The 13,188-nt window shown below is 39.9% G+C and overlaps 1 protein-coding gene across 2 annotated transcripts in view; it reads right to left on the bottom strand.

The window, feature by feature from the left end:
* ACVR1 (activin A receptor type 1) overlaps nt 1-13,188 on the bottom strand; it is a 127,477-nt gene that overhangs the window by 51,261 nt on the left and 63,028 nt on the right. For both annotated transcript variants that reach the window (XM_059167281.1, XM_059167282.1), the window contains exon 3: nt 6,910-6,983. In XM_059167281.1, coding sequence (XP_059023264.1) covers nt 6,910-6,976 — 67 coding nt within the window. In that variant the 5' untranslated portion in view covers nt 6,977-6,983. The remainder of the gene's footprint in view (nt 1-6,909; nt 6,984-13,188) is intronic.

The raw sequence follows: 13,188 nt of genomic DNA, 5'->3' as shown, positions 1-13,188 counted from the left end.
CCTGCCAGGCCAGCAGGATCTGTGCTCCCAAGCCCGATCCCTTCTCAGGACTGCCCTGGCCATTTTGGACTGGCCGTCCATTCCTTCCCCTCGCAGTTCTCGGGGTGAGGCCCCTCCCTGGGCAAGAAGTCCTTCTCTGTCCTCCCTTTACTGCTCCAGGGTCTGTGGAGCCCGCCAAAGTTTGGCTCCCAGGACTGCTGTCTCCAACCCCAGCCCTGTGAGATACAGAGGCCCTTCCTGTAGCTATCCCCGGTGCTGGGCTGTAACCTTTGCCTTCCGCAACTAGACTGCGACTCCTTGCCAGCAGCAACCACTTCTGCTTACGCTGACATCATCTATGCCTACTGGCGTACTCACACTGACTTATCAAAGATTGTACGATTGTGCTGTTACTGATTCTCTTTTCCCAAACTCAGAATAAATTCTTTGAAAGACATGGCTCTTAAGATCTCCCCAGCCCAGACCAGCTCCTCTTATAGTATCTTTTTTATATTATAATAACCATTATTGTAGCCAACGTGATTTATTCATTCATTTGTCAAATATTCATTGAGCACCAACTACATGCCAGGTGCTGTTTGTGGTACACACTGGGGATAAAATGAACACCGCCAAGTCGAGGCAGGCCTCCTCCACTCCGGGCGTCACTTTGCAATTTTCCCCACAAACTCACAACCATCCTATTGCTGTCTCCTTGGTGCAGCTGCAGGAACGGCCCCTGACAGATGAGGTAACACATGCACAAGGACACATGGGAAAGAGGAGAAGATGGCTCATGGCAGCGTTTGCCTTTGTCTCTCTCCTGAGAAAAGCCCGATTCCAATGCATGGCCCAGAGGTTCCATTCAGAAGACACTCTTCAACTAGCAACATCATTTACCTACCAAAACTCTCCCCAACACTCTGCAAAATGGACATTGTGAAGCCTACAAAGTAGGACATGGTGTTAAAGAGAAGTCATGACCATGTGACTCCACCTGGCAACGGGCAGGATGATACATACAGCACAGAAGTCTGACTCCCCATCCGACTGTGGGTATCTTTGCAGGCCCCCTCCCCACGCTCCATTATTCTTTACAACTTTCCTGAATGGATCCATCCAAACTGGCTTGGTGTGGGTACTGCATTGAGAAGAGGAAATAAATGCAGTAAAATAAACAAAACAAAACAAAAAAAGAGGCCACTCCCATTCCAAATCACCATTCAGTTACAGGCAGGGGTGGGGATTTTGTCTGTTTTGTTCTATTTCAGGTGATTTTCACTACCTCCTTCCCAAGAGAGATTTCCTTCTTCCTCCTATGCCTTCTCTCCTTCCCACATCCTCCAGTGTCATATTCTCAGAATGTGCCGGCTCTGCTCTAACTCATAACAAGGAATTAGATGCCACACTTCCCCATGGATCTAGGAAAACACCCGGTCTGCAGAGCTCAGATTCAGCTGATTAGAAGCAGGCAGCAGCTGTCCCGGTGTTGGGACCGAGGCTGAAGAGACACAAATGTAAACTTCCCTCTTCCTGTCAAACCACTGGCTGTGGGAGTGAGGATGGTCAGGCTTCATGGACTTGTGAAAAAATAAAAGGCCCCGGACCCGCTCTGCTGCAGAACACACACAGCACTTGTCAGAACTTTCACCTGAGGGCAGCAGGGATTTCCAGGCAGTAAGCTCTTGGAAGCAGACTGGAGTCACCTTTTTTAAACCTTGGGTCAAGACCCGTTCCTAGATAGGGAAATCAATTGAGTGGTTCAAGATAAGGAGGTCTCATTCTTTCTTTTCAAATAAAATAGAGCCGAAGAGAATGGAAAAAAAGAAAAAAAGAGAAAGAAGAAATAAAAGTACATTAAACAGAGTAAGAGTAACTGCTGTTTTTTTTTCATGAATTTTTTTGTTTCAGATGCATGTGGGTCCTAACCTAAAATGTTTCTAAATGTAGATGCTTGGGTCCAACTGTAAAATGTTTCTTACTGTGAGTCACAGTGAAGTTTGAAAGTCACTCCGCCCTGGGTCTTACAGGATCTTGGAATTGACATGAGTTCTGAGTAATTATGACTATCCTGTATAATCATTATCTGTGGAAGCTTGCCTGAGGTCATGCTGGGCTGCAGAAGGAAGTTCCGAGGCTGGTTAATAATGTTTGGGGAGTTACAAAGTAATTCTTTATTGTGTCTTGTTTTCCTCCGTCTTGATTTCTTTCCAAGAGCAAAAGTCACATGTACAGCACACCTACAAATCGGCTTCACTAGCTTTTCCACAAAGAGGTGATGGCATTCATCTTCTCATTCTTGAGACCTGTCTGCATAAAAGAGAAGCCTAGAAGCCACAGCACTACCCTCTCACTGTTGACCACAAGGAAATCATTTAACAAGCTTGGGTCTTAGATTTGTTTTCACATCTATTCAATATTTGACTTAGACTGAATTTTTAGACTCCTCCGCACCCTACTGCTATTACCCTCCACTCATAATTGCCCTGAATGTGAATGTTTTTAAATGTCCATTGGAAAAAAAAATTGGATGTGGCTTTAGTTTAACTGCCCACAGCCGAAACATACATTTCCCAAGAAGTAAAAAGCTCAAAGGAAGCTTTGTCATAGTTCACCTTACATCCACTAATACATCATCATTCTGTTAGATGAGAAAATCCGACAACAAAGAAGCAGTATCTTAATAGTGTGTAGCTCAATCAGATATTTACAGTTTAGGTCCTAGGAATGAGTGGCAAATAGCTCACTGTATCCCCTAATGTCTCTCTTTCGATGATGTATCTGTGAAAAAGATTTTATTCTCAACAAACATAATAAATTATAGTAATGAGAAATGAGAGCAACAAATTTAATAGAAACATTTCTCGTACATTCATTCTCCCCTTCAAGAACTTCCTGAATCTTCAATAATGATAAATTCAAAGAAAGGCCTATTCTATTCTTCTCCCACAGTGGCAAAGAGGGGCACCTTTGTGGACCCTAACAAAAAGTCTATTGACATTATCCCCTTCCTTCTCTCATTGGGTCATTGGGCTGGAAAGTCTGAGTGGTGATGGCTTCGGAAACAGTAAAATCAAGTCAGCCCACAAAATAATTTAGAACTCAGCAATCTTCTCTAGGACAGGCCAAAATCTCTTGCAACAAAACTCTGCAAAAGTCCAGCCCTTGTTGCTATAATAAAATCTAACTATGGCTCGCAAATTTGATAAAATGTGGGTCATCTTAGCTTAGAAATATTTCTGAAGCAATATTCCATTTTAAGTATTTGTGTCATGGACGTCACCTGCAAATGCTCTCGGGGACAAAAGGAAAGCCAAACATGGAGGTTCTGCAACAAAAATGGACTTATCCCCAGTAGCATAAGAGCAGTATTAGAGCATGATTAGTTTTATTAATGGGAAAGGAAAGGAAGGATATACGGATAATTAGGACTCAAGTGCTCTTCTCAGTAAGAGCAAATAAAACTCTTCCTGCAGCTAGAGTTGTATATATAATGAACATGAAAAATGAATATTGGAATGAGAGATGAGAAAGAAAAAACACAAACCCAGGTGAAGGAGCCTGATCATTTGCTCTTACTAGCTCTCATCGCAGCTCTCAAACAGACTGGACTGAGCTGGATTCTAGCATGCACCAGATATAATGTGAATGTGATGTAGCTAATTTAAGGGACAAAACAACAACAACAAAAAAAGCCAAAATCTGAAGAAGATGGATAATGACTGAAACTCTTGAACACCCTTCCTCAAAGTACATCCTACCTTTTGTTGGCTGTGTAACTTTAAGCAAGAGGTTTCAACAATGCAAAGGCACATCCCCCCAAAACCTATCTCATGAGGGTAATCATGAGGATTATGGGAAATAATACATATAAAGCAGGTCAACATTTGGCACATATTAGCCACTCAATAAATATTACCTAAAATCATCAAAGAGGTACTTATACTAAGCAATATTTTCTTTTTTACCTTGGAGGATTTAGGATTTCATACAACTTGAGAAATGTTCTAAACCACACTCATACTGACCAAACCCTATCAAAATCAATGTTTGGGACCTAGTATATGAAGTGCTAACACTATTTCTAATTAATATTTAAGACGACACTTGGGAATAATTTGGGAGACAAAGGGGAAGAATTTCTGCTTGGGTTTTTCCCCCCGCCTCAATGAAAGAGTAGGTTACCCAACAAAATCTCTGTAGTTTTCTTATTATGCCCCAGTAATGCCATCTAGCTTCACTGAAGCACAATCAATAAGGTGTTTGCAAACATCAAACATGGGTCTATTTCTTTTTAAACTTGGTCTAAAGGTCTGCACTGGACAATGTATGGGGCTAGTGTCAAGATTTTAGTTAACTGCCCTATTATTTACCTCTTTTGGTTAACTATTTTGTACTGAACATTTGATTTATGACTAATGTTGAATATATTAGAGTGAATTACAATAGGGGTTCTCAGTGTGTTTTTTCAATTCCTAGTAAATATACAAAAACAAAGAGTCCTTTCATAGAATATGCTATTGACAGTGAACAAGGAGTTGAGTCATGGAAGGAAGACGGGACTGGGGCAACTGTTATTATGATTAGAGCACTCTAGGCTGTAGCACTCACTGGATATTGCCGGCTGAAGAGAAAAAAAGCTATTGCAACTAAAGGATGATGTGTCCTTTTCCTTCCTTGTAAACATCCTTGTGGTGGTGGTATATTAAATAGCTAAACTTTAGTGGCCATCCATTTCCACTTCAGCCAGACGGACTTGTTTCATTATGTATCTTTACTGTGACATGAGAGGGTCATTTGCTGGATTCTTTGGGCAGCTGAAGAGCTAAAAGCAGGAAAAAACAACCAATGATCCAGTTGCTGATACTGATTCATAAATGCCCTCTTCCCCTTCTCTCTTCTCCATTCTTTTTTAACGTCTTCATCTCTAGTCACACATTGCCACCTCAATTTGCCTTCCACTCTCTTTCTTTTCAATCATGCCCATAACCACAGTTCCATCCATGATGTCAAATGAAACCAAAAGGAACTGCCTAACACCATGGAGAACTGATACTATACCTAGGGAAGGGAATGGAATTTGGAGGACTTTATTCTACCACATTCTGTAGGTTTTTTTTCCTAGTTATCATAGTGTTTAGCAATTATACAGTGGAGGAAAATCCCTAGAAACTTGCCTGTTATGTCTTCAGACACTGTCAAATACTCCTTGGGGAGGAACATAACCCCTAGGTAAGAGCTAGTAATCCATTAAATTTTTCCAACTCAATTCTTATTAATTCCTATAACTTAGGACTCAACCTCTCCTCTGGTTTAAACACCTCTAATTCTTTTAAACTTACCGCACAGAATCCTTCCTTTATATCTTCCTGGCACTAAAAGACTGAAGCATTACTGAAATGTTTTTAACATACTGTTTAGAGCAGAATCTATAGACTGTAGATACCCAAGTTGGTCACAAGAGCACTGTCCAATAGAAACTTAATGTAAAGCCCATTATGTAATATTACATCATATAATATTATTAGAGAGCATAGAAGAAAACCCAGATGACCTTGGGTACAGCAGTAAGCAACTTTTCAGATGTACAATCTGTGAGAGAAATAATTAATAAGCTGGACTTCATTAAAATTAAAAACTTCTGCTCTTTGAAGAACAATGGAAGCAAGTCACAGAATGATAGAACGTATGTGCAAGTCAAAGTATGTGCCTTTGCAAGTCACAGAATGATAGAACGTAAGTGCAAAAGACTCATGTGACAAAGGACTGTTATTCAAAGTATACAAAGAACTCTTAAAACTCAAAAATAAGCAAACACAACGACCTGATTAAAAAAATGGGCCAAAGATCTTCACAGACACCTCACCAAAGAAGACACACAGCTGGCAAATAAGCCTATGGAAAGATGTCCCCCCATCAGATGTCATCAGGAGAATGCAAAATAAAACGATAAGGAAACACCACCACACACCTATCAGGGGGGCCAACACCCAGAACACCGACAACAGCACACACTGGTGAGGACGTAGAGCAACAGGAGTTCTCATTCACTGTTGGCGGGAATGCAAATGGTACAGCCGCTTTGGAAGACAACTGAGAGGCTTCTTTCAAAACTAAACATATTCCACCATAAAATCCAGTAATCACAAGTCTTCGTGTTTACCCAAAGGAGCTGAAAACTTACATCCACACACAACCTGCGCATGGATGTTTATAGCAATTTTATTCCTAACTCCCAAAACCTGGAAGCATCCAGTATGTCCCGTCAGTAGGTCAATGCATAAATTGTGGTCCATCCAGACAATGAAGTATCATTCAGTGCTAAAAGAAATGAGCCATTAACCCACGAAAAGACATGGAGAAACCTTAAGTGCCTATTAAAGCCAATCCAAAAAGACTCCATACTGCATAATTCCAACTACATGTCTTTTTAGGAAACACAAAACTATGGAGGCAATAGAAAGATCAGTGGTTGCTAGAGGTAAGGAAGATGGAGGGAAGGGAGGAACAGGTGGAGTACAGAGGATTTTTAGGACAAGCGGTACTCTGTATGATACTCTAAGGGTAGATACATGTCATTATACATCTGTCAAAACCAACAGAATGCATAAGATAAAGAGTGAACCCTTAAGCAAACTATGGACTTGGGTGATAATGATGTGTCAGTGTAGGTCCAACAATCTTAACAAATGCATCGCTTCCATGGGGATGTTGGTAATCAGGAAGTCTCTGTATGTGTGGCGGCAAGGGGCATGGGAACTCTCTATACCTTCCACTCAATTTTGGCGTGAACTGGAAACACTGCTTTAAAAAACATAGGGGGAGAACGGAAGAGTATTAAGTATGATAGGATTAAGAACAAGCTAGTTTACAGAAAGCCAAATGATACCCAGAAACTTACCCTCTTCCAAACAGCTGTGAGCCACTTACCTTCCATACTCGGGGAAGGGAAAGCAATCATCATTAGCACAGGAAGGATCATCACTCCATCCACCATTGTACAACTGTGGAGGAAAAATAAGAGATAAAAGTAAAACAAAAAATTTAACTGTAGGATGACAAATTAAATTAAGCATACTATCTTCAAACTGCCATTCAAGGCCTTTCTTACAAATCCCCCTCACATATGTCGCCTTATTTCTTGCTAAATTTAAACATATACCCTTTACGTAGATCTAAGCAAATCATCTTAAGGAGTTCATCAGATTTACCTCCTACTGGTGGCCACTCTAAGGTAACTACCCTCTTACAGAGAACTCAGGAGGGACAGGAAAAATTCTCAGCTATAAGGCTAACCATTCTCAAAGAATTTTAAGTTCGAATTTTATCTTAGCCTATGAAATGCAAAAATGGCACTAAATTTAAAAACTCTGAGAAGCATGAATAAACTGTTATAACATGATGTTAAAGATTAAGTGACTGCATAACTCAAGTCAAATTACTGTGTTTGAACCTTACTCCTCCATTAAAAGAATCAGAAGTGGAGGAACCACCACACAGCCCAAAAGGGGACCAACAATAACAACAACCACCAAAACCAAAACCAAAATACCTACAACTTATCCCTCATCTATCGCAAAGCAATGCAATCTTACACAAACCCCAACTTTAATAAAGAATACATACAACCAAGACAGAAAGAAATCTTCTAAGTTTATAATATATCAAACTATACAAATGAGAGAAAGTGAGGTACCTGATATAAATTTCAGGTTGATATTTCTGTGAAACTACATTAACAAAAGCTCAATTTTTGTAAGTCAGATGATTACAACAAAGAACTTATCCATTTAAATAATTCCTATAAAAATTTTAGGAAGGGGCACCTGGGAGCTCAGTGGGTTAAGACTCTGCCTTCGGCTCAGGTCATGGTCTCAGGGTCCTGGGATCGAGCCCCACGTCGGGCTCTCTGCTCAACGGGAAGCTTGCTTCCCCCCCTCTCTCTGCCTGTCTCTCTGCCTACTTGTGGTCTCTCTCTCTCTCTGTCAAATAAATAAATTTAAAAATCTTAAAAAAAAAATTTAGGAATATGATGAGTTTGGTTACACTAATTCTTTAGTACAAGAAATAATACACATTAAAACTTTGATCAGTTGTGATTTTCTGGATGGTAAAAAAGAAAACTGGTAAAGTTCTTTAATGCACAGGGGAGTGTGCTATCTTACACCTGTAGCTCAAAGTAAAGACCAAAAGCCAGTTGCTATTTAATTTGCTGGGAGTGCACATCTGTTTTGAGAGCACTGGGAGGAGCAGAGGGAAAGGGAGAAAGAGAGGATCTGAAGCAGGAGCTGCACCCAGCGCCCGCGGGGAGCACAACAAAGGGCTTGATATCATGACCCTGAGATCACGACCTGAGCTGAAATCGTGTCAGAAACTTAACGGACTGAGCCACCCCAGCTCCCCTGGAGTGGACACCTTCTGATTGATCGTAAAATCAAATTTTTTGGTTGGTGGTCAGACTGTTCATTCTCCACACCCCCGTCTTATCTTACCACCCTCATTTCAATTTAGCCACAATTAAATTTCGGTCTATCCCTTTTCTCACAGCAACATGAAGAAGAGAGGTAAAGGGCAGTTTTGTGTATCTTCCTTTTATATTTTTTAAAGTCTATGGAACTCAAGTGACCCCTTTTACAGCTGTTATTATAGGACTATGTCCATGTTCATACAGATCTTTCTGCGGCAAGCCCCTGACTGGTGGCATGCCAGGACATCAGAGCCAGACACTGACTCCTCATCACCATCTTGTCTCCATGACTTTGAACATAAGCACACTGCTGGTTCCCTTTGCCTCACATGCCCTAAGCCTCTTCTTCCACCCTTCTCCCACCCACTCCCCTCCTCCTGTCATTCATGACCTCCCTGAAGAGGCAAACACTTGGTGAAACAACTCCCCATCAGCGGTGATTTCAAGCCTGCAGCACTGGTCTGCTGCCACTTGACATCAATTACTTGTCAATTACTTGTCTTGAGCACTAGCCCACCTACCTCGAAAAGAGGTACAGGCACCCTAGCGTCATGCAAGAAAATTCACTGACTTACAGGATGAAAACACAAAACTTTCTCTACTTGTGATGGGAGTCACACCCTGATAAACCCATCATAAGTTGAAAATATCATACGTTGAAAATGCATTTAATACACCTAACCTACCAAACACCATAGCCCAGCCTTGCCTACCTTAAATGTGCTCAGAACATTTACATTGGCCTACAGCTGGGCAAAATCATTTGACCCAAAGACTATTTCATCATAAAGTGTTGAAGATCTCATGTTAATTGAATATTGTACTAAGAGTGAAACACAAAATGGCTATCTGGGGACAGCATGGTAGTCAGTGCATCAGCTGTTCACCCTCGTGACCATGGCTGACTGGGAGCTGCAGCTCGCTGCCACTGCCCACAGTGTCATAAGAGAGGACCATACCACATGTTGCTAACCCAGGAAAGGATCCAAAGATCCAAAGATCCAAATCTGAAGTACAGTTTTTATTGAACATTTATCACTTTCACAACATGGTAAAGTCAAAAAATCATTAAGTCGAACCACTATGTCAGTGACTGTATGTACCGAAATTTGCATCTTACAAAAACTGTTTTAATATAGTAGATAGATAAGTAACTTGAGCCTTCATTTGGTGTGTCTCAGTTCCAATGACAGTCTAGTTCAAGAATTCTTCCAGAAAGAGTAGAAGTTACTAAAAAGGTAGGCATGGCATGTTTAGAGTATAGCCATGTACCATAATTTTGAGGGTCGATTTAAGAATGTTATGAAAACAAGCCCTTCCCAAATTGCAAGTGTTCTAAAACCATTAAAGAAATTACAGATCGAATATATTATTAATGAAAGCACCAGAAGGAATAAGAAAATGGTGAGGCTGGTATCTCTATTCCTAGTGGTTCTTTGTCAATCACCTTATTGGGGGCGGGGAGGTGGGGTGGCAGGGAAAGCAGTTAACATTCACTTCCATCTGATAGAATGCAAGGTCCCCAAACTCAAAATTAAAAAATACTTGAGGGGCACCTGACTGGCTGGTTGGCTCAAGAGCCAACTCGGGATTACAACCCAGGTCATGATCTCATGGGTTGTGGGATCAAGCCCGTTGCAACAGGCTCTGAGCTTGGCACAGAGTCTGCTAGAGAGTCTCTCTCTCCCTTTGCCTCTGTCCCTCCCCCAATCTCTCTCTCTCTCTCAAATATATAAATAAATCTTAAAAATAAAAATACTGGGGCACCTGGGTGGCTCCATCAGTAAGTGTCGCCTTCTGCTCAGGTCATGATCTCAAGGTGCTAGGATCAAGCCCCACAGCAGGCTCCTTGCTCAGCAGAGAGTCAGCTTCTCTCTCTCCCTTTACCCCTTCCCTGCTCATGCTCTCTTATTCCCTGTCTCAAATACATAAATAAAACCTTTAAAAAAATGGAATTTAAAATAATAAAGATACATAAACACTGTGGTCCTTACTATCCTGGACCATATCATAATTAATAATTAATTACTCATACTTATTGTGCTTTTCAGCATATGTCTCCTCAGTAGACTATAGATTCCATGCTAGCCAATTCTGTAGTCTATTCGATTAATCACTACCCAGTAGATGCACATTTAATATTGTTAAGTTCAGATTTCCCTGAATTAATCAGCTCAATTTAAGTTTAAATTCTAAATAAATTAGCAATTACTCCCATGCCGCAACACACAAAATATACACACCTGCAAAGAAACTGTCGCATTAAAATATTTATCATCTCTGTAACTTTAATCTCTACAATTCAGATCAGGTACTAATAAAAGTCAGCAGTTAAGAAGCGTCAAGCATTAAAATGAAGAATCCTTTCACTATTGGGGGGGGGGGACCCTAAAAACGAAAAGACAATCAGCACTGACATTTTTTCCTGTCACAAAGCCAATAAAAGCCCATGCCCCAAAAGACATTTTCACAGATTATCATGCAAGCAGAATTAAAACACTGATTTAGGCTCCTAAGTGGAAAACAGGAAAAGAAAGAAAAAAAAAAAAGGAGTTGGAAATTCAGTCCCCCCAACTAGTCTGTTTATAGGATGACTCAAATCTGCCAAAAAAAATCTTTGGAAAATATGTCAGCATCACTATTGGTTGCCATTTTGTTCAGTTGGCAGAGTCTCTGCTGACCAGTTAATTTAGCTATTAAAAATGGAACCTCCAAAAGAAAAGGGGGAAAAGAGTGTAGAAAGGAGAATGTTCTGGAATAAAATTCCTGATCAGACTGTAATTATAAAAAAATCAACATGCTAAAGTCCCAATTTGAAGCCCTAAGGATCTATTCCCAATTTTAAAATACACTAAAAAGAAAATACTGTTTTAAGTTTTCAACTGTTCTGCTCCCAAGTATTTTTGGTTAAGAAGTTCCAGATACAGGTTGGCAAAGAAAGAGGGGACTGGTAGTGGGAAAAGAGAGTAGCAATAAATCAATAGTTCAGGGATGCCTTACTCCAGTGGTTTTCACACTTTTTGGTCTCAGAATAACTATACAGTCTTAAAATGTACTGAGGACTCTTAGCAGCCTGTCAATGCAGGCCATGTCTATCAATATTTACTCTGTTACAAATTAAAACTGGAGAATTTTTTCATATTGCATTTATTTTAAAACAATAATAAACACACTACCCTGTGTTCTATAAATTTAAAAACTAAAAACTATTATTTTCTCCAAAAAACATAGTAAGGAAAGTGGCATTACTTCCCATTTTTATAAATCTCTTTATGTTTAACTTAGTAGAAAGCAAATAGAGTCTCATATATGATTCTGCATTACATCTGTCACACTGTGTTGCACTGGTTAAATATGGAAAATACAGTCTCATACACACATCATTGGAAGAAGGACCTTGTGAACTGCTGAGAAAGTCACAGAGAGTCCATGGGATTCTGGAAATTTTGAAAACCACTGCCTTAATCTTTAAATGATCACTCCTTCTATCATGCCATGCCAGATAACCAGAGGGCACCTGGTAGTTTAGGATGCACATTTATACATGACAAAAATATTACTGTTCCACATGTTTAGAAATCTCTTTAACTTCTCTAACATCAAAGAAGTCAACAAGTCTAATGGTCAAGGAAGAAAGCATAAGACATTCTGAATGTAGGAATAATACTTTATGTACACAACTAAATATTTCTTAAATGAAACATCAACCTATGATAAAAAGGTTCTCAACTTTTCATCCTACTTCAGGTTGAACCAAAATTTTTATGTAATGTTTTAAGGTCAAAATGCTTAACTGAAAAGTCATAAGTTACTGAAGGATTACAGTCTATTACCTGAAGGGTTCAGAGTCTAAGTTCTTGCCATATATATATATATATATATATATATATATATATATATATATATATATCTTCTCCTTTCTGGTCTTGGATAAGGCCTTCTATCTCTAGTAATTGATCTGTCTTTCCTTCAGACACAAAGAAATCAGCTATTCAGAAAAAGGGGTTATGGACCTCCCATCTTAACTAAGGCACCCTCTTTCAATCAATACCATGTCTTACAATGTCTCAGGACTATTCTCTTGGGAGATTGAACAGTCCCATGATATTCTACTATAAAAAGGTATATCACCAGGGCAGAACAGAACTGCTTTCCAAATCCCATGGTACTTTTTATTTTTTATTTTTTATTTTTAATTTATTTATTTGTCAGAGAGAGCGAGCAAGCGAGAGCGAGCACAGGCAGACAGAGTCAGAAGGAGAAGCAGGCCCCCTGCAGAGAAAGGAGACTGATATGGGACTTGATCCCAGGACACTGGGATCATGACCCGAGCCGAAGGCAGCTGCTTAACCAACTGAGCCACCCAGGCGTCCCCCCATGGTACTTTTTAAACTCCATTTATAGACCACACTGACTTCCAGTTAAGGAGCTACAGTTTAGCTCGGTTTCTAACATGTGTGGGCTTGAGACCAAGTTTGACACTCCTTTTGCTCATCACAATTTTACAGCTGAATAAAAACCATAAATACATTGCAATACATTTACCACCCCCCGAAAAGTATCAGAAAACATTTTGATATTGGTCACAGAATAATCAAGAGTATAATATACTTCTATATTCAATTTTTGGAACTCCTATTAAACAATCTAGTTGATAATCCACTATTAGAATAAAGGATGTTTCTAAAACCTAGACTTAAGAATAGATAACAACTTGTTATCTATAATGTTGAGGATAAAGG

Source organism: Mustela lutreola, chromosome 3 (genome assembly GCF_030435805.1).
Source record: "Mustela lutreola isolate mMusLut2 chromosome 3, mMusLut2.pri, whole genome shotgun sequence".
In the NCBI taxonomy this organism is placed as follows: Eukaryota; Metazoa; Chordata; class Mammalia; order Carnivora; family Mustelidae; genus Mustela; species Mustela lutreola.
Note: the sequence above shows the minus strand (reverse complement) of the source record. Positions and strands in the feature narration are given on the sequence as shown.